This window comes from Pogoniulus pusillus, chromosome 33 (assembly GCF_015220805.1).
Source record: "Pogoniulus pusillus isolate bPogPus1 chromosome 33, bPogPus1.pri, whole genome shotgun sequence".
NCBI classification, from domain to species: Eukaryota; Metazoa; Chordata; class Aves; order Piciformes; family Lybiidae; genus Pogoniulus; species Pogoniulus pusillus.
The window spans coordinates 10,995,027-11,014,069 of record NC_087296.1 but is presented as its reverse complement, the minus strand read 5'-3'; the positions used below and the strand labels follow the sequence as shown (position 1 = coordinate 11,014,069).

The 19,043-nt window shown below is 48.1% G+C and overlaps 2 protein-coding genes across 8 annotated transcripts in view; one reads left to right on the top strand and one right to left on the bottom strand.

The window, feature by feature from the left end:
- The window catches only part of HDDC2 (HD domain containing 2), a 64,753-nt gene extending 48,157 nt beyond the window's left edge, over window positions 1–16,596 (top strand). Inside the window, exon 7 of the mRNA XM_064170102.1 lies at window positions 16,571–16,596. The gene's annotated coding sequence lies outside the window, so the exon portion shown is untranslated. The remainder of the gene's footprint in view (window positions 1–16,570) is intronic.
- The window catches only part of TPD52L1 (TPD52 like 1), a 153,278-nt gene that overhangs the window by 29,925 nt on the left and 104,310 nt on the right, over window positions 1–19,043 (bottom strand). For all 7 annotated transcript variants that reach the window (XM_064170094.1, XM_064170093.1, XM_064170091.1 and 4 more), the window contains 2 exons: window positions 7,180–7,295; window positions 697–845 (listed from right to left, as the gene is read on the bottom strand). In XM_064170094.1, coding sequence (XP_064026164.1) covers window positions 697–845; window positions 7,180–7,295 — 265 coding nt within the window. The remainder of the gene's footprint in view (window positions 1–696; window positions 846–7,179; window positions 7,296–19,043) is intronic.

The window sequence follows — 19,043 nt, the reverse complement described above, 5'->3', positions numbered from 1 at the left end:
TTCAACACCCCAAGTAGACTCCTGCTGCTCGGTTCCACATAACTACTTGTGGACATTCATCACCTGTTGGCCTGTAGATTTTGCACCTCATCTGAAATCAGAAGTAGCAGCTGCCATACTGATGGAAGTCTCCTCAGTCTATCCTTGTGGAAAATGTCAGTTTTGAAGGAAAAAGGAAAAGCTCAAGTGAAAATTAGCCTTTGGTTTGAAATGTTGCTGTTGTCTCTCAGTGAGGCCAGTTGGGGTGGCTTGTGACCCTTCTCTCTTCTAAAGCCCACTGCCTCTAGACTCTCCTCTCCTAGCAAAAGCCAGACAGCCACCAAGCCAGCATGGTAGCAGCAGGTCACAAGAGATAGGACCTAAACTGTCTCTACTGGCAGTGGAAAAACAATAGGTTGAGAGTATAAAGGTTCCTTCTCTTCTGAGTATGGACTGTAAGGATGTGCCATGGGACAGGAGCATTACCTCAGCAGCACAACAGTTGCAGTGATATTGCAACACAGCAGCAAAGAACCTAGCTCCTGGGGGAGGTTTTTCCCCAGGTCTCCTTGCTCTGAGAAGGTTGATAGACACATCCCTGCCATCTACTCCTCTTGGCAAGTATTTCAACTGGTAAATTTCATACCAGGGCCCTTTAAGATGATCCTCCCAACATGCTTCACAGCATAGAAGGATGTGTTTGTGCAAGGTACTCACGCAGAAGTTGTTTGCATGTCATGCCAGCTTTTGCTGAAGTTCTGCTTCAGTTCATTCATCAGACTTATGCCAAGCTTCTGTTTGATCTCCACCAGGTGCTTTTCTTTGGCTGCTAGCACTTGCCGCAACGTTGAGATTTCATCCTCTAGCTGAGAGAAACAAAGAGGGAGGGGAAAGGAGAAAGGTGTTAATCACTCCCCACATACAATGCTCAGAGCTCCAATGACTCTCACACAGACTTGCACTTTTCTTAGGTGGCTAGAGGGAGATTCAAGGGCTCGTGAAGACAAGACAGAAATGATCAGAGCAGAACTGACACTCCATTAAATTGATGTCCCAAACTGTCACCTGTGTGCACCATCATGCACATGCACCTAACAAGAGAGAATTCTCCAGTGAGGAGGTGACTACTGAGAGACTTGACCACGATCTGCCACAGAGCATTAGAATCTCAAACATCAGCTTGTCACTCACTAGTAAAATAGGAGCAGGCAGAGCAAGAGGAGATTGGGTAACTCAGGCAAGCATCTCTCGCAATGCACAGGCTTTGAACTTTGCATTTGCAGCTTTTTAGCCTTCCACTCCATGAAAAAGATGCAGATTCTTGGGAGCAGGTTAAAGAAAATCAAAAAACCACATCATAACACAACTTGAGAGCATGATATAAAGCCACATCCTTGTCACATCCATGTATTTTAGGCCCCTATACATTTCAAATTGGTTAACGTAGAAATACATAGCAGATGGACTGTTAAAATGTGTGAAGAGGCCCTACCTAAAGCACAGAAGTGTTCAGCAGACACAGCAGATTAGTCTTTTCAGAGCTCCTAGTCATTAACCAAACTGTGTGGATTCAAGCTGTAAGGATGCCATTCAGCATCCTTCTCCCTCCAGAGGGCTCTGGCGCATTTAAAGAGAGCCACTGCTTCAGCAAGGCAAGGACCAGAACGCTTGGCTGAGAGAAGGGACTACTGAACCAGGCTGCCACTGGCTCAGCATGCTCCTGCTCGAGCAGCACTCCTGTGGGCACAGTTTGTGTTCTTCACCACGAAGCCTCCCAAGCCAGTTAATTACACCAGCAGCACTCAGAAGTACTGGAGCTAACAAGGGCAAGTGACACCAGAGCAGCTGCCTTCCTCTTCAGGTTTAGAAGTTCCCTTTCCAACTGTGTTCCTTCCTCCATATGTTAATAGGATAACATATGGTAATGTATCTGATTACCATATGCTAAATTCACTGGAACCAGAGTCCCTCTGTGATTTAACTCCATAGGCTGCAGGGAAGGAGGCAGGCACCAGCTGAGTCAGCTGTTGACCTCCAGGCCTATATTTAGGATGGCAAAAGCAGCACTGCTTTTGTTTTACACATTCATACATTCTCCTTCCCTCTAAAGCTGCCTGCAAGTTCATTGCTCTCAGGAAAATCACCTTTGATTCCCCCTCCAGCTACTGCTGTCTCTTTCTGTCACTACCTGCTTCTAAATTATTCAAGCAGCTCAGGAATTAAGCACCAAGACTCTGAGCACGGAGCAGAATCACAGCCCCAGTGAAGCAGGTACCGATGCTCGCCCATACCTGTGATGCTAACATACCTGTGCTAGTTGAAGCTAGCTGGACTGTTTGAGTGAGAAGAACTAGCTGTTAGGCTGCATTATTCCTCCCCATGTCCCTTATAGAATCATACAACTGTTTCAGTTGGAAAAGGCCTCTGAGATCAGCACACTTCTGGCTCAGCTTCTGCTGGCTTGCAACCAGCACCCCCAGGTCCTTTTCCACTGAGCATCTTTCCAGCCACTGTGCCCCTACTCCACTTCATTCCCACTCTGTCAAGAAGCATCTCGAGTTTCTCTTCAAGAGAGTAGCTGGTTAAACACTTAGAGGAAGAAGAAATCACTGTGGCAGCATTCACAGAATGCCAGGCTGAAAGGGACCCCAAAGATCATCTGGTCGAGCCATCAAGGTGATAGTGGAGTTGAAATGTGCTGCCCCAGCACCCTGTCAGGATGAGTCTTAACACTGATCAGGGAAGGGACTCCACTGCTTCCCCTGGGAGGTGATTCCAGTGTCTGACTGTGCTCATGGGCAAACATTTTCTTCTGCAGTCCAGCTGGAATCTCCCCAGCAGTAGTTTGTCCCCATGAAACTCCTTTTAAAAAGAGAGTCTCTATGGTCCTGATGCCCCTCTTTATGGGCTGGTCACTGGTAATAAGGTCTCCCCTAAGCCTTCTCTCCTCAAAGCTGAACAACCCACCTCTGTCAGCCTTTCCTCCTGTGGCAGGGCTGCCAGGCTTCTGAAGGTCTTTACAGGGAGGCTGGATGAGGCACTTAGTGCCATGGCTTAGCTAATTAGAAGGGTTAGGTGATAGGTTGGACTGGATGATCCTAGGGGTCTTTTCCAACCTGGTTAGCTCTGTGATTCTGTGATCCACTCCTCAGGAGCTGATCAGAGCTCCTTATAGCTCTCCTACCCAGAGCAAACCAGCTAGTGCCCAAGTCTGCCTGAGGAACACTGCTGAGGAGCTTAACCCAGCACCAGTATGGCTACAAGTACTTAGAGGTGAATGCTTTCCATACGTGCCAGCACTGCAGCAAAAGCTGCTGACATGCTCCTCTTGCACATCTCGGGGCGGGCTGGGGCAGGAGCCAGGCTGAGATAGCACAAGGCAGGAACTGGCAGAGTGCAATGTCCACGCACTGGGGTGAGGGCAATGCCCAGGACTGCACCTGGAGGATTTGGGGGTCAGGTCAGCCAGCATGGAGAGCTGCACAGCTGGGAGCCCAGAGAAGGGCAAGGCTGGGGAGGGGCCTGGAGCACAGCTCTGTGAGGAGAGGCTGAGGGAGCTGGGGGTGTGCAGCCTGCAGAAGAGGAGGCTCAGGGCAGAGCTCATTGCTGCCTACAGCTACCTGAAGGGAGGCTGTAGCCAGGTGCGGTTGGGCTCTGCTGCCAGGCAAGCAACAACAGAACAAGGGGACACAGTCTCAAGTTGTGGCAGGGCAGGTCTAGGCTGGATGTTAGGAGGAAGTTGTTGTCAGAGAGAGTGATTGGCATTGGAATGGGCTGCCCAGGGAGGTGGTGGAATCGCTGTCCCTGGAGGTGTTGAAGCCAAGCCTGGCTGGGGCACTTAGTGCCATAGTCTGGTTGATTGTCTAGGGCTGGGTGCTAGGTTGGACTGGCTGAGCTTGGAGCTCTCTTCCAGTCTGTCTGACTCTATGATTCGACCCTTTCTGAGCACTCAGAAGCACGGTGCCTGTGCCTACAGGCTTACACAGGTATTACCCAGCACAAAACAAAACTACCCCCAGTGGAGCAGAGGGGGCTTGGAAGTAAAGACTACCAAGCTTTTCAAAAGGAAACATTAACCATTTCCCACAGGGCTTTTCTTTCTGAAGGACTCAAGGTTTTACACAGTTCTTTCACAGTCTTTTCTAAGAATCATAAGGCTCATTTAAGCCTCGAGTTTGTTCACTCTAAATTCAAGTTTTCCAAGCCTTATTTTAAGGTATAATGATCAGTTTTATTTTGTTGTTAAGCATAAGTTGCATGCCAGTAAACTGCTGGGAGCAACCCAGAACATAATTTCTATCTCAGCCAAGATCATAATATTTGAAAGGCAATCTCTCACTTGTGTGTTGGTACATGAATTAAAGCATTTCTGCCATGAGCCACTGAGAATTCTCTGCTTCCCCCAGGAATCAACAAGCAGGAAGGATGCCCAGAAACTCTTGAGATTAATTCTCTGGAGAGAAGCATTTCGTTCCCAGATGGCTGCAAGAGTTCATTGCTTTTCTCTCATCTCCACATGCTTCTCAAATCCCTTTCAGCAGAGAAGAGAAGAGAATGACAGAATGGCTGAAGCTGGAAGGGATCTCCGCAGGTCATCTGGTCCCAAGCAGGGCTATGTAGGGCCAGGGTTTCCAGAACAGTACCCAGGCAGCTTTTGAGTATCTCTAGGGATGGAGACTCCACAATCCTTCCAGTAAACTCAATGCTCAGCCCCAGTAAAAATGTATTTCCTGATGTTCAGAGCGAACCTCCTGTGCTTCTCTATGTGTCCACTGCCTCTGGTTGTGATGAAAAGCCCAACAAACATCCTAACTCCCACCTGACTGCTGTGTGATGCACACAGAAAGCTTCACCTTCCTCCTTGTTATTTACAGACATGGAAGCATCATAGAAGGGGTAAAAAGCAGCTAGCAACTGATACACAAGGCTTTGGAAAGCTTCACCTTCCTCTTTGTTGTTTACAGACATGACAGCATCACAGAAGGGGTTAAAAGTAGCTAGCAACTGATACACAAGGCCCTGGAAAGCTTCACCTTCCTCCTCGTTGTTTACAGACATGACAGGATCACAGAAGGGGTATAAAGTAGCTAGCAACTGAGAAACAAGGCTTTGGAGTTTGTTTCACTGGAAAATCCCAACTCAGCCCTGGAGGTAAATGGCTCAAGTGTCATTAAGTCACTCCTGACTTGGAGTATTTAATATTATGACAATATTAACTTAAACATTTCTGCTACATGAAAGACAAGGCTCAGTCTCTGCAAAGGAGCTGGCCTCTGGGCATGCTCATTCTGTCTGTAAGTGCAGGAAAAGCTTCACAGAGCACTACAGAACAATTCTGAGGGAATACTTCCTCCCTCAGCAGTTGACACTTGGAGAGCATGCTCTCATAGTCCCAAATTTTGGGATTCCTACCATTAACGGTGTTGTTATTTCACTCTTGCTATGTGAAATTCCCAACCTACAGTCTTAAAAATGCAGTCTGTCAATTCAGACAGAAGACAACTCTCCCTCTTCATGCAGCTGTGATTTCTGTTGTCCCATACTTTGAGTAAGTAAATCCTCCCTTTTGGTCTCTTCTCCCAGGCAAGCAGCAACAGAACAAGGGGACACAGTCCCAAGCTGTGCCAGGGGAGGTCTAAGCTGGATGTTAGGAGGAAGTTGTTGGCAGAGAGAGTGATTGGCATTGGAATGGGCTGCCCAGGAAGGTGGTGGAGTCACCGTCCCTGGAGGTGTTGAAGCCAAGCCTGGCTGGGGCACTTAGTGCCATGGTCTGGTTGATTGGCTAGGGCTGGGTGCTAGGTTGGACTGGATGATTTTGGAGGTCTCTTCCAACCTGGTTGATTCTATGGTTCTTTGATCTTCCATTTTAGCATTCCACTTCTCTGCAGCATTCAGCAGCAGTAAAACGGAATCCATCCTCCCACTGTGGACTGAGTCTAGGCAATCTCTTTAATCTTTGTAATAAAAAGACCACACAGTCACAACTTTCTCTTCCCATCTCTTTGTCATAAGCTACTGTCTTTCAACCTCCCCATGGTGTCCTGACATCTCCTGAAGTTCTTTAATTAAGCAAAAAACCAAAAGCCAACTGAAAAGATCAACTTCTCCTAGCACATCAGTGCCAAAGAAGCAGGGTGACATGAGTGTGCTCATCATTTTCTTCTGCAGCCACCCATCATCAGCTTTTCCTCTGAGCACTACACAAAGAAGCTTTTCCCTCGGGTGTCACAACCACTGTAAGGATAATATCACAGATCTGACTAAAACACTATTTATAAACCCTTCTTTCTAAAGAATGGGAAGAGGCACAGGTCTTGACTAAAATGGTAAGGTGAATTTCATTCTCTCTCTATAATTGATCATAGAATCATAGAATCAGCCAGGCTGGAAGAGACCTCTGAGCTCATCCAGTCCAACCTAGCACCCAGCCCTAGACAATCAACCAGACCATGGCACTAAGTGCCCCAGCCAGGCTTGGCTTCAACACCTCCAGGGATGGTGACTCCACCACCTTCCTGGGCAGCCCATTCCAATGCCAATCACTCTCTCTGACAACAACTTCCTCCTAACATCCAGCCTAGACCTGCCCTGGCACAGCTTGAGACTGTGTCCCCTTGTTCTGTTGTTGCTTGCCTGGCAGAAGAGCCCAACCCCACCTGGCTACAGCCTCCCTTCAGGTAGCTGCAGACAGCAATGAGCTCTGCCCTGAGCCTCCTCTTCTGCAGGCTGCACAGCCCCAGCTCCCTCAGCCTCTCCTCACAGGGCTGTGCTCCAGGCTTCTCAAGAGCTTCATTGCCCTTCTCTGGACTCGTTCCAGTACCTCAACATCTCTCATCTAAAGGAATTAATTGTTTTGCATTATATTATTATATGAGAGTATTATACTGGAATGATATTATATTATTATATTGGAACGGGCTGCCCAGGGAGGTGGTGGAGTCACTGTCCCTGGAGGTGTTGAAGAAAAGACTGGAGGAGGCACTCAGTGCCATGTCTAGCTGATTGGATAAGGCTGGGTGATAGGTTGGACTGGATGGGCTTGGAGTTTTCTTCCAACCTGGCTGATTCTGTGATTGTAGTCTAGACTATTTTTACTAGTAAGGAAGAGAATCCTTTTCATGGTGACTTCCTCCTATACTTAGCACCTTCCAGTGTAAGGAAGCAGAACCAGCAACACTCAGAGAAATTCAAGTTCATTACCTTGGCTAGCTCAGTCTTTAACTCTTCTTTTTCTTCTTCAGAGATCATATTGGTGAAGTCGACATCAGTGACCACATCTTCATCTGCTTCATGCAAAGAATGGGTTTCCAATAGGCCTTAAAGAATTAAAAGGTCAAGATAAACATTACCAATTATTCCAGCTCTGATACTGCCCTCTCCCAAAATCTAAGACTGAGATAATATTACCACACTAGGGAGAAAAAAACACCAACAAACCGACCCACAAAGTAAAAAACAAAGCAGCCTTTTCCTGCTAAAGGTCAATTGGATTCTGTTTCTCTTTGCTCCTGGAAAGCTGTTGGAAGTATTGGATGGTAACCAGCACAGAAGCAATTTAATATGAGAAAGCCTCACTCATTCACAGGAAAACAAATCCCCCTGGACCCCAGTAGCCACTGATAAGGCATTTCTGTGCTTCTACCAGCACTGGAACAGAGAAAGCTTTTTCTTCAGAATATGAAAGCTGCTTAATGTGGTTCACTGATGTGAGTAGTGAGAGCAGTTCAGTGAGTAACAGAGGCAGTGTATTGCTGAGCCAAGCTTGCTCTAGCAGCCCCTCTGACTGCAGCACTTTGCAAACCTTACACAGTTTGCAGAAGCAAATGCCATAGCTCCTGTCTGAATGTTCTAAATAGTAGAGAGAAGCATATTAAACCTGTGAAAGGTGAACAGTTATGCTGGACCTCCAGCTACTCCCTTCTGCATACCCAAGCCCTGGACCAGCACAAGCAATGACCAAGAGAAGCACGTACAGAAACGTTTGTGTCTGGCATAATCCACCCAGAGGAAACAAAAGCCACCCTATCTCCCCATCCCTCAGCAAAGAGAAGGTCTGCTGGGGTTCCAGCCATCAATAGCCTCTCATCCTTCACTGCCTCTTTAGTTTGAAAAAGAGGAGGCTGAGGGCAGACCTCACTGCTGTCTACAGCTACCTGAGGGGACATTGTGGAGAGGCTGCTGCTGGGCTCTGCTCACAGCTAATTGGAGACAGAACAAGAGGGAATGGCCTCAAGCTGAGCCTGGGGAGGTTTAGATTGGACATTAGGAAAGGTTTTTTATGGAGAGAGTGGTCAGGGACTGGAATGATCCAGTGGAGTCACCCAGCCTGGATGTGGTTAAGGGTCATTTGGATGCAGTGCTTAGGGATATGGTTTAGGGTGAATCTTGAAGAGTAGAGTTCTAGGTTGGACTTGGTGATCCTGAGGGGCTTTGCCAACCTGCATGCTTCTGTGATTCTGTGAAAACAACACAAAGGATGGGATGAGAGAAAACAGGCTTGCTCCTTTGGAACTTGTTTCACAGTTCTCAATCTGTTTCTGTCATGCAAAATGTCTGGGACAGCACCTTCCCTATTTTCCAGGTCTGCAGTGGGGTAATCAACCACCTCAGCTGACTCCTGACATCTGTATGCTGCTTACATCAGGAGAGAAGTGCTCCTTTCCCAGGTCCACAGAGGCCTCTGTACTCTGTTACAGAGATTAGAATTTAACCTTGTCAAGGTTTGGCAGCAGGGAACTGAGGTCACAAGCAGCAAGCCTGGAGTATTCAACAACTTGCAATCAAGTGCTTTACATTCTCATGCAGAAAGCAAAACTCCCTCCAGCTTTCTGTCACTTCTTTCACCTGGAGTCCCCCAGTGTACCTGGATCTCCCCCTGTACAATAGAACAGAACAGATTTGATTCATACTCCACTGCAGAGCACAATGTGCTGAACTCAGCCTCATTAATTACAGCCTCCCCTGAGTGGGTAGATAAAGAGCAGCAACACAGGTGCTGAACTCCTGCCTGGCACCATGTGCAAGAACAGAGAGCCACCCTTAAGCACAAACCCCTTTTGAAAATCATGAAAGCATACAGAAGTAGTTGATACCTTACAGCTATTACCCAGGAAGCAGCTTGGCAGAAAAACCTAGATTGCCAAAGCCACAACAAAAGCAAAGCACATTTATCCAGTAGGAACATTCCCAAATCACCTTTATTAAGACCCTTCTACTTCCAAACACAAGTGTTGTTTGGTATTTGTTTGAAAAGCCTTGCTAAGAAAATCAGGCTAAGTTGGGTCCCCAGGGTCTTGAAAGCAGTCTCTTGTTTCATGGATGGGGGAGCAGCAGCACAGGGCAGCTCTTGGAAACTCGGGGAAGAATCTCAGAGGCAACAGGACTAAGGCTGGAAACCTTTAAAGGAAATCAGGAGGTAGATGTGAGGCCAGGTGATGATGGAGCAATTGATACTTGAGCTAAATAAAAGGCAGCTCTGTGCTGTTTGAGAATGCCTAGGCAAAGAGCCCAGAATCTGGATGAGGGGATTGAGTCCATCACCAGTAAGTCTGCAGATGACACCAAGCTAGGAACAGGTGAGGATCTGCTGGAGGGTAGGAGAGCCCTGCAGAGGGACCTGACCAGGCTGGATAGGTGGGCAGAGGCCAATGGGATGAGACTGAACAAGGCCAAGTGCAGGGTTCTGCACTTTGGTCACAACAACCCCAAGCAGCACTACAGGATGGGGACAGAGTGGCTGAGGAAGGCCAGGAAGAAAGGGACCTTGGGGTGCTGGGAGAGAGCAGCTGAAGATGAGGCAGCAGTGTGCCCAGGTAGGCAGGAGAGCCAATGGCATCCTGGGCTGGCTCAGGAGCAGTGTGGCCAGCAGGACAAGGGAGGTTCTGCCCCTGTGCTCAGCACTGCTCAGGCCACACCTTGAGTGCTGTGTCCAGTTCTGGGCTCCTCAGTTCAAGAGATATGTTGAGGTGCTGGAAGGTGTCCAGAGAAGGACAGTGAAGCTGGGGAGGGGCCTGGAACACAAACCCTATGAGGAGAGGCTGAGGGAGCTGGGGGTGTGCAGCCTGCAGCAGAGGAGGCTCAGGGCAGACCTCATTGCTGTCTGCAACTACCTGAAGGGAGGCTGTAGCCAGGTGGGGTTGGGCTCTGCTAATTTCTTGAATCTGAACTGGAAAGGTCTCTTTATCAGTGCCTGGGGCTGCCCTCACAGATCACTGTTCTAATTTGCCTGCCCTAATCTTCAGTTCAGGGAAGGGAGGAACGAAAACACTGAGCACACTGAGAAGGAAAAGAGGCTTCCTGAGGCAGCAGAGATCCCAACTCTTGCTGCCTGTTCAGAATGTAAACACAAGTTTCTGTCCCTGTGATTTATGTCCTCGAGAGTTTAGCATCCTCAATCTCAAGCAACTGCACAGCAAAGGACGTGGGCAAGGTTCCCAAGACTTTGTTCTCCTTAGTCTTTGTTTTTTGATGTGCCTGTGCCTGTCTCCCCTCTAATAACCACTCAGCTCTGCATCAGATTTCAAACAGAATCAGATGAAAACAGTCAGCTGGCAGAGAAGATTTAAAGTGATTTTACAGACAGAGAGAATGCTAGATGAGCTCCTCCTTACATGGGATACCAGAGAAACCAAGCAGGGAAGAAGAGTCATCCAGCTCTGGTGCCTCAGTGCAAGGACATGGAACCACTGGGGCAAATCCAGGAGGCCACCAAGGTGATCAGAGGATTGCAGCACATTCCCCTGTGGCCACAGGCTGAGAGAATTGGGGCTGTTCAGCCTGGAGAAGAGAGGAATCTGGGGAGACCTTAGAGCAGCTTTCATATACTTGAAGAGGACCTACAAGAAAGCTGGTGAGGGACTTACAAAGGCTTGTAGTGATGAGATGAGAGGGAATGGATTAAAGCTTGAGGAAGGGAGAATTAGAATGGTGTTGCTGGTTGCCTGGGAGAAGAGGCCACCCCCCACCTGGCTACAATGCCCCTTCAGGTAGTTGTAGAGAGGAATGAGCTCTGCCCTGAGCCTCCTCTTCTGCAGGCTGCACACCCCCAGCTCCCTCAGCCTCTCCTCACAGGGCTGTGCTCCAGGCCCCTCCCCAGCCTTGCTGCCCTTCTCTGGACACCTTCCAGCACCTCAACATCTCTCTTGAATTGAGTAGCCCAGAACTGGACACAGCACTCAAGGTGTGGTCTAACCAGTGCTGAGTACAGGGGCAGAATAACCTCCCTTGTCCTACTGGCCACACTGCTCCTGAGCCAGCCCAGGATGCCATTGGCTCTCTTGGCCACCTGGGCACACTGCTGCCTCCTCTTCAGCCTACTGCCTATCAGTACCCCCATGTCCCTCTCTGCCTGGCTGCTCTCAGCCACTCAGTCCCCAGCCTGTAGTGCTGCTTGAGATTGTTGTGGTCAAAGTGCAGAACCCTGCACTTGGTCTTGTTCAGTCTCATCCCATTGGCCTCTGCCCACCCATCCAGCCTGTCCAGGTCCCTCTGCAAGGCTCTCCTACCCTCCAACAGATCCACAGCGGCTCCTAGCTTGGTGTCATCTGCAAACTCACTGATGCTGGACTCAATGCCCTCGTCCAGGTCATCAATAAAGATACTGAACAGGACTGGGCCCAGCACTGATCCCTGGGGAACACCTCTAGAGACAGCTGCCAACTGGATGTGGCACCATTCACCACCACTCTCTGGGCTCTGCCATCCAGCCAGTTCTTGATCCAGCACAGATCATGTTGTAGAGTATTATGCATCAGACTAATACTTGTGTGTTGACAGTGCTATGAAAAAAGAACCCACAAAGCAACACAAACAACAAAAGCTACAAACAAATCACCAAAACAACCCCCAATGATACCAAGCAAGCAAAAAAAAACCCCAACAGCTCACAGTGTTGCTTGTGACACTCACTGAATTAATCATACTGACAGCAAAATATTCAAGGCATGAACAGCAAATTTCTGCTCCTGTTCACTTGCTGACATTCAGTTCAGGGAAATAGATTTTCATCCTTCAAAATAAAAGCAGTTCAGAATTGAAGCCCTTTTAGTCTCTTGAGTTCTTTTGCTGTTGTTGCTTCCTTATCTATTAAAAATAGCATCCCCACCCAGTTATTTTGTATTCATATCAAAAAGTGAGAACACATCTTGGATGATATAACCCTTCCAGCTTCTTTTGCCCTGTAATCACATGTAGCCAGCAGCACAGCAAGGTATGCAGCACAACTGTTTCTTATTTTAAAGTGCCAAACACTTGTTTACAGTTTTAAATGGCATTTAAGTCTTCAAAGGGATGAAATGGTTAAGTAGAACAAAAGAGCTGTCCAGACACTGCATTAGTGCCTTTGATCTTCTTTATAATGTAGCCTTAATGCTAGATACAGAGATTAAGAGGGGTGAGGGGAAGCATCTACAGTAAATAGCTAAATTGACCAGAAAAAAAAAGCTGTTAAAAATGGCAAGGATTTCCAGTACCATTTTTCCACTCTATAAAGATTTCATAGGGGGCTGTAAGAAGGAAAATATCCTTTCACTTAATCCACCTAGAAAATAAAGCAGCTGAAGGGAGATCTTCCTTTCTGTGTTCAGTTCTAGCGGTGGTCAAGTCTGATCTGCTTGAGCCTAGCAGCTCCTGTACAGCCTGGCCTTTCTGCTGGAGGACTTCATGAACTCAGGCAGCAAAGAAGGTTGATTTTGGAGCTATGATTTGAAAATAAATCCAGAGGTTGGGTTTATCTCGGTTCAGAGAGGGAAGAACTCAAGTTGCACAGACTGTGTAGGTCTGAAGGATAAGCATTAAGGAAAACTGCAGATTCTACTTCCTATGACCATGGAGGCTCAAACTTCCTTTTCCTGAGTACTGTGTTCAGTTCTGGGCCCCCCAGTTTAGGAGGGACATTGAGATGCTTGAGCGTGTCCAGAGAAGGGCAACGAGGCTGGGGAGAGGCCTTGAGCACAGCCCTACGAGGAGAGGCTGAGGGAGCTGGGATTGGTTAGCCTGGAGAAGAGGAGGCTCAGGGGAGACCTTATTGCTGTCTGCAACTACCTGAGGGGAGGCTGTGGCCAGGAGGAGGTTGCTCTCTTCTCTCAGGTGGCCAGCACCAGAACAAGAGGACACAGCCTCAGGCTGTGCCAGGGGAGATTTAGGCTGGAGGTGAGGAGAAAGTTCTTCCCTGAGAGAGTCATTGGGCACTGGAATGGGCTGCCCGGGGAGGTGGTGGAGTCGCCGTCCCTGGAGCTGTTCAAGGCAGGACTGGACGTGGCACTTGGTGCCATGGTCTGGCCTTGAGCTCTGTGGTAAAGGGTTGGACTTGATGATCTGTGAGGTCTCTTCCAACCCTGATGATACTGTGATACTATGAGTATGCTCCTTGGAAGAGAGAGATGGATGGGCAAGTGTCTTCATGTCCTTCCTGCACTGGGCTTTGGGTTGGTGACAAGGAGAGGGAGGGAGTAAAGCTTTTGGGTGTTCAAGAGCTCTACCATCGCAGTCAGTGTCCCCAGCTGCCCTGGAGCAGCTTAATACAGACTCTAAGGCTCTCCATTCCATCTCTTAACCTCCACGGCTATAAGATAGATTGGCAAGTTTCCAAACAGAGGAACACTTTTATCTGAAGCTTCTGAATAAACAGCCAGTCTTAACCTGCTCATTCTTTCCTCTGTTTTAGTAAAACAGAAATTAATCATACATTGAGAATCTCTCTCTATTACTTTTTCCCCCTGGAAGCCATTAATACAGCTGCCAATCTCTGCCAGCAAAAAGTCAATCTACATACACACACATAACTAGCAGAAAACAGACTCCATGGCTTGACCACCTCACTGAGAAGGGAGTTTGGTAACCACCCCAAAGGCAGAAGTGCAATGGAGACAAGAGGGAAAGGATGTGTATATTACTCACAAAAAGAAACTGCCAAGCTTCAACCTGGAAACTGATACTCCAAATGAAATCATTACCTGAAACCTCCAGAAATGCAAGACAGGACCTTGCCCACTTGATCCAATAGCTGTCTCTCTTTAAATATGTATATATCCAGCAACAGAACAAGGAAATGCAGCCAAAAGTTGTGCCAGGGCAGGTTCAGGCTGGATGTTAGGAGGAAGTTGTTGGCAGAGAGAGTGATTGGCATTGGAATGGGCTGCCCAGGGAGGTGGTGGAGGCACCGTCCCTGGGGGTGTTGAAGCAAAGCCTGGATGGGGCACTTAGTGCCATGGTCTGGTTGATTGTCTAGGGCTGGGTGCTAGGTTGGACTGGATGAGCTTGGGAGGTCTCTTCCAACCTGTCCGATTCTATGATTCTATACACACACATACACAGATATATATATTTGTGGTAGTTCAAGGCTTATTGGCAAATTCCAATAAGAGAAATTAGTACTTTCCTGACAGTTCAGTTCAAATCTGAATGAGCAGAGCACTGGATGTGAAAGAATAACAACGTTAAAGTCTGTATCATCCACTGGGTTGCTAACTGGTACAAAAAGTCAAAATAAAACCAATTTCCTTCCCTTGGCTTCTGGGCACTGGGATCTGGTCGCTGTTCCTTCACTCCTCTCTGACTCCTCCACTAACATTTTCCAGATAAGATGCAAACCCTGCTGGTTGTTTTCTATCTGGAGAGACAGAGGGAGGCATTGGCTCCTTCTGGGCTTTCTTTGTCCAGGGTGGGGGAAGATTTGATTTCTGTATTATTTCTAAGCTGTACATAATTGCAAATACATTTTGTATATGTGCTTTCCAATTTAGCTTTGCTGTAAAATACAGCTTTATCTTCCAAGCTGTCTGAGCTGGGCTGGTAAAATGTTTTTTGGGGTAAGTTCCCACCTCACCACAACATGAACTAATAATCCTGTTTGCCTGGGGAAGAAAAATAGAATCAACCAGGCTGGAAGAGACCTCCAAGAGCATCCAGTCCAACCTAGCACCCAGCCCTATCCAGACAACCAGACCATGGCACTAAGTGCCCCAGCCAGGCTTGGCTTCAACACCTCCAGGGACAGCGACTCCACCACCTCCCTGGGCAGCCCATTCCAATGCCAATCACTCTCTCTGCCAACAAGACAGACATATCTCTTGAAGCTGTAGCTATGGACATACAAAGCAACTGCTGTGAAATGTAACAGTTTAAAGGCAGCAGATGCCTTCTGCTGTGTCAATACTGGAAGTGATGACAGCTCTGTGCCACTTACTGTGCATTCTCTTTGCTCATTCTACACAACTATCCCTGATGTCAAGGGTAAGAAAACGATGCCCCAAGTGGAAGAGTTGTCATCATGGGGAAATTTAGGCTGGAGGTGAGGAGAAAGTTCTTCACCGAGAGTCATTGGACACTGGAATGGGCTGCCCGGGGAGGTGGTGGAGTCGCCGTCCCTGGAGCTGTTCAAGGCAGGACTGGACGTGGCACTTGGTGCCATGGTCTGGCCTTGAGCTCTGTGCTAAAGGGTTGGACTTGATGATCTGTGAGGTCTCTTCCAACCTTGATGATACTGTGATACTGTGATCTCTTTCTTTAGGCAGAGCAGGGGAAAAGACACTAAAAAATGAAGTCATGGTGGAATAACAGGGACTGAGAAAGTGGATGACACTGAGTCACAAAAGCAACTTGTGCTCTACTGATAAGGTACTGTAACAGGCTGCATAAACCACATGAAGGAATAAAGCATAGATAGCAGAGCAGATAAAAAGCAATGTAGGGGAAGGGAAGAGCTATGACATGGAAATACTGGCAGTCAGAGGTGGAAGTTGTCAGTCACATTTCTTAAACCCACCCTTTCACACTAAAAATACATGAAGGCACATCTTTCTAATCTCAATAGACAGGCACTTTGGGTCCCATCCTCAGCTGGCAGAAGTGACTGTGATCCCATCAACGGCATAATTAAGCTCACACATCTGCTTCACTGAGTAAAAATCACAGAAACCTAATGGCAGGATTTAATAAGCTTTATCTCCAAAGAAAGAGTCAGTTTTATTGTACTTCTCTAAAGCCAGGTGCAAAGGAACATCACTTGATGGCAATCTAAGTGCAGTGTAATTAAACTCGCAAGCCTCCTCAATTAGCTTCCCAAAAAGCACCTCTGCTGCAAGGAGTGATAACATGGTGCTTCTAAAATAAACTCCTCAAGCAGCTAGAATTTGTCTCCTTTAGATCACAAAACACATCCCTAACCAGTTCATTGGAAATCTCATTTCTAAATGAGCAAACTCTTGCTGCAGCCAGCAGGTTCCATGCTTCCCTCACAGCCCCATCCACAGCCATCTCAAGGTGTAAGGCAGAAGTGTCACTTTTTGATCCTGTAAACTCAGTAAGGGAAAGCACACAGCAGACAATGATCATAGAATCATGGAATGGTGTGGGTTGGAAGGGACCTCCAGAAGTCATCCAGTCCAAACCCCCCCCCCACAGTCAGCAGGGACATCCTCCTCTAGAGCTCAGAGCGTTGTCCAGCCTTGTTGAGAGATCATCTCTAGGGACAGGGCTACCTCCCTGGGCAATCTGTTCCACTACCCTTATGATAAAGAACTTGTTCTTAATATACAATCTAAAGCTGCCCTTCTCTAACTGCAAAGCATTTCCCCCCATCCTATGCCTGCAGGCCTTTATAAGCAGTTCCTGTGCAACCTTCTTGTAGCCCACCCTCAGGTACTAGAAGGCTGCTTTTAGGTCTCCCCAGAGTCTTCTCTTCTCCAGGCTGAACAACCACTACTCTCTCAGCCTGTCCTCAAAGAGAAGGTGTTCCAGCCCTGTGATCACCTTTGTGGACATCCTCTGGACCTGCTCCATCACCTCGTGTTGACAGCTCCAGAGCTGGATTATATCTGGGTACGCAACAGGTTCTTTATTCCCTTCAGGCTCAAATTCATCATTCCCCTTGCTTTAATGCAGGTTAAATGCCTCAGCACTTGCATACACTGAAATACACAGCCAGAAATGCTGAGAGAAAGGACAAACAAACCTCCCCTGTATCTGCTCAATCTCTCACATTGGGAGATTGAAGAGCGCAGTTTCTAAGGACCAGAACTGTCTCTTTGCATGCTGCTTGGCATAAAACATCCATGAATCTGTGACTAACCTTTGCAGGCAGAATCACAATTGCAAATTAACAACAAGCAATCACTAAGTAGGGATAAAGGCACAGTTCCTGTCCCCACAGTTCTGAAGTATTTATGTTAGACTATGTAGGAGTTCACAGCACTGAGGAAGAGGCAGTGAATGAACACACACTTCAGAGCAAGCACACTCTCCACCTCTCCCATCTCCCAAAGCATCACCTGCTTCACTTTGCAGCATCACCTGCTTCACTTTGCAGCACCCCTTACCCCTTTTTTAATGAAGGCTTTGCATCAGCTACTTTTTTGCCTTCTTAAGGGGAGGGTCATCTGCCAGTGCAGACTTCCTCCAGGCTTCTCTAAATAGACCTGACCTACCTGGGGAGAATCCAGAAGAAAATGTTTCACCAGGAGAACAGCCAACCATTGGAATCATCTCCCAAGGGAAGCAGTGGATTCCCTACATTGGACAGTGTTGAGCCATCCTGACAAGGTGCTGGGCCAGCTCAGTTCAACTGTGCTATTACCTAGAAACATTGGACCAGATGATCCTTGGGGTCCCTTCCAGGCTGGCATTCTGTGACACCTGCAACAAATGGGAACTGAATTCCCATTTAAAGCCCAATAACAATAAAGCTCATTGATATGAATATTGAGTGTTCATATAATTATTGGACTATTGCACATTGCAAACACACTGTTTTACCTGGGACAAGGGCCATGCATTCCCTTACATGGGAAATCTGTTTAAGATAAAAAAACATCTATGTTTGAGGCTTTGAAAATATTATTTGTTAAAACAACTGTTAAAGCAGCTGATGTCATTTACCTGGCCCTGAGCAAGGCCTTTGACACTGTCCTGCACCACGTCCTGGCCTCCAAGCTGGTGACACATGGGCTTGATGAGTGGAGCACTGATGGATAAAGAACTGGCAGGATGGCAGCACCCAAAGAGTGGCTGTCAATGGCTCCACGGCCAAGTGTAGGCCAGTGACAAGCAGAGTCCCTCAGGGATCAGTCCTGGGACCAGTCTTGTTCAACATCTTTGTGGGTGCCATGGACAGAGGCACTGAGTGCAGCCTCAGCAAGTTTGCTGCCCACACCAGCTGTGTGGTGCAGCAGCCAGGCTGGAGGGAAGGGATCCATGCAGAGGGACCTGGGTAGGCTGCAGAGGTGGGCACAAGCCAAGCTCAGGAGGTTCAACAAGACCAAGGGCAAGGTCCTGCATCTGGGTTGAGGCAATGCCAAGCACCAATCCAGGCTGAGCAGTGAGTGGCTGGAGAGCAGCCCTGAGGAGAGGGACTTGGGGGTGCTGGTGGAGGATAAGCTCAACAGGAGCCAGCAGTGTGCACTTGCAGCCCAGAAAGCCAAGCAGAGCCTGGGCTGCAGCAGCAGAAGTGTGGCCAGCAGGGCCAGGGAGGGGATTCTCCTCCTCTGCTCTGCTGAGACCCCACCTGGAGTACTGCATCCAGTTCTGGAGCCCTTGGGACAAGAGAGCTGTGGAGATGCTGGAGAGTGTCCAGAGCAGGGCCAGGAGGATGCTGAGAGGGCTGCAGCAGCTCTGCTGTGAGCACAGACTGAAAGAGTTGGGGCTGTGCAGGCTGGAGCAGAGGAGGCTCCCAGGTGACCTTCTTGTGGCCTTCCAGGATCTGAAGTGGGCTACAAAAAAGCTGGGGAGGAACTTTTCAGGCTTTCAGGGAGTGACAGGACTGGGGGGAATGGAGCAAAGCTGGAGGTGGAGTGATTCAGCCTGGCCGTGAGGAGGAAGTTGTTGAGCATGAGAGTGGTGAGAGGCTGGAATGGGTTGCCCAGGGAGGTGGTTGAGGTCCCATGCCTGGAGGTGTTTAAGGCCAGGCTGGATGAGGCTGTGGGCAGCCTGCTCTAGGGTCCTTGCCCACAGCAGGGGGTTTGGAACTGGCTGATCCTTGTGGTTCCTTCCAACCCTGACTGATTCTATGATTCTAAATGCTCCCAACATGTAGCAAAGCAGCTCTAATCTGCACCCTTCACTTCTTGCAA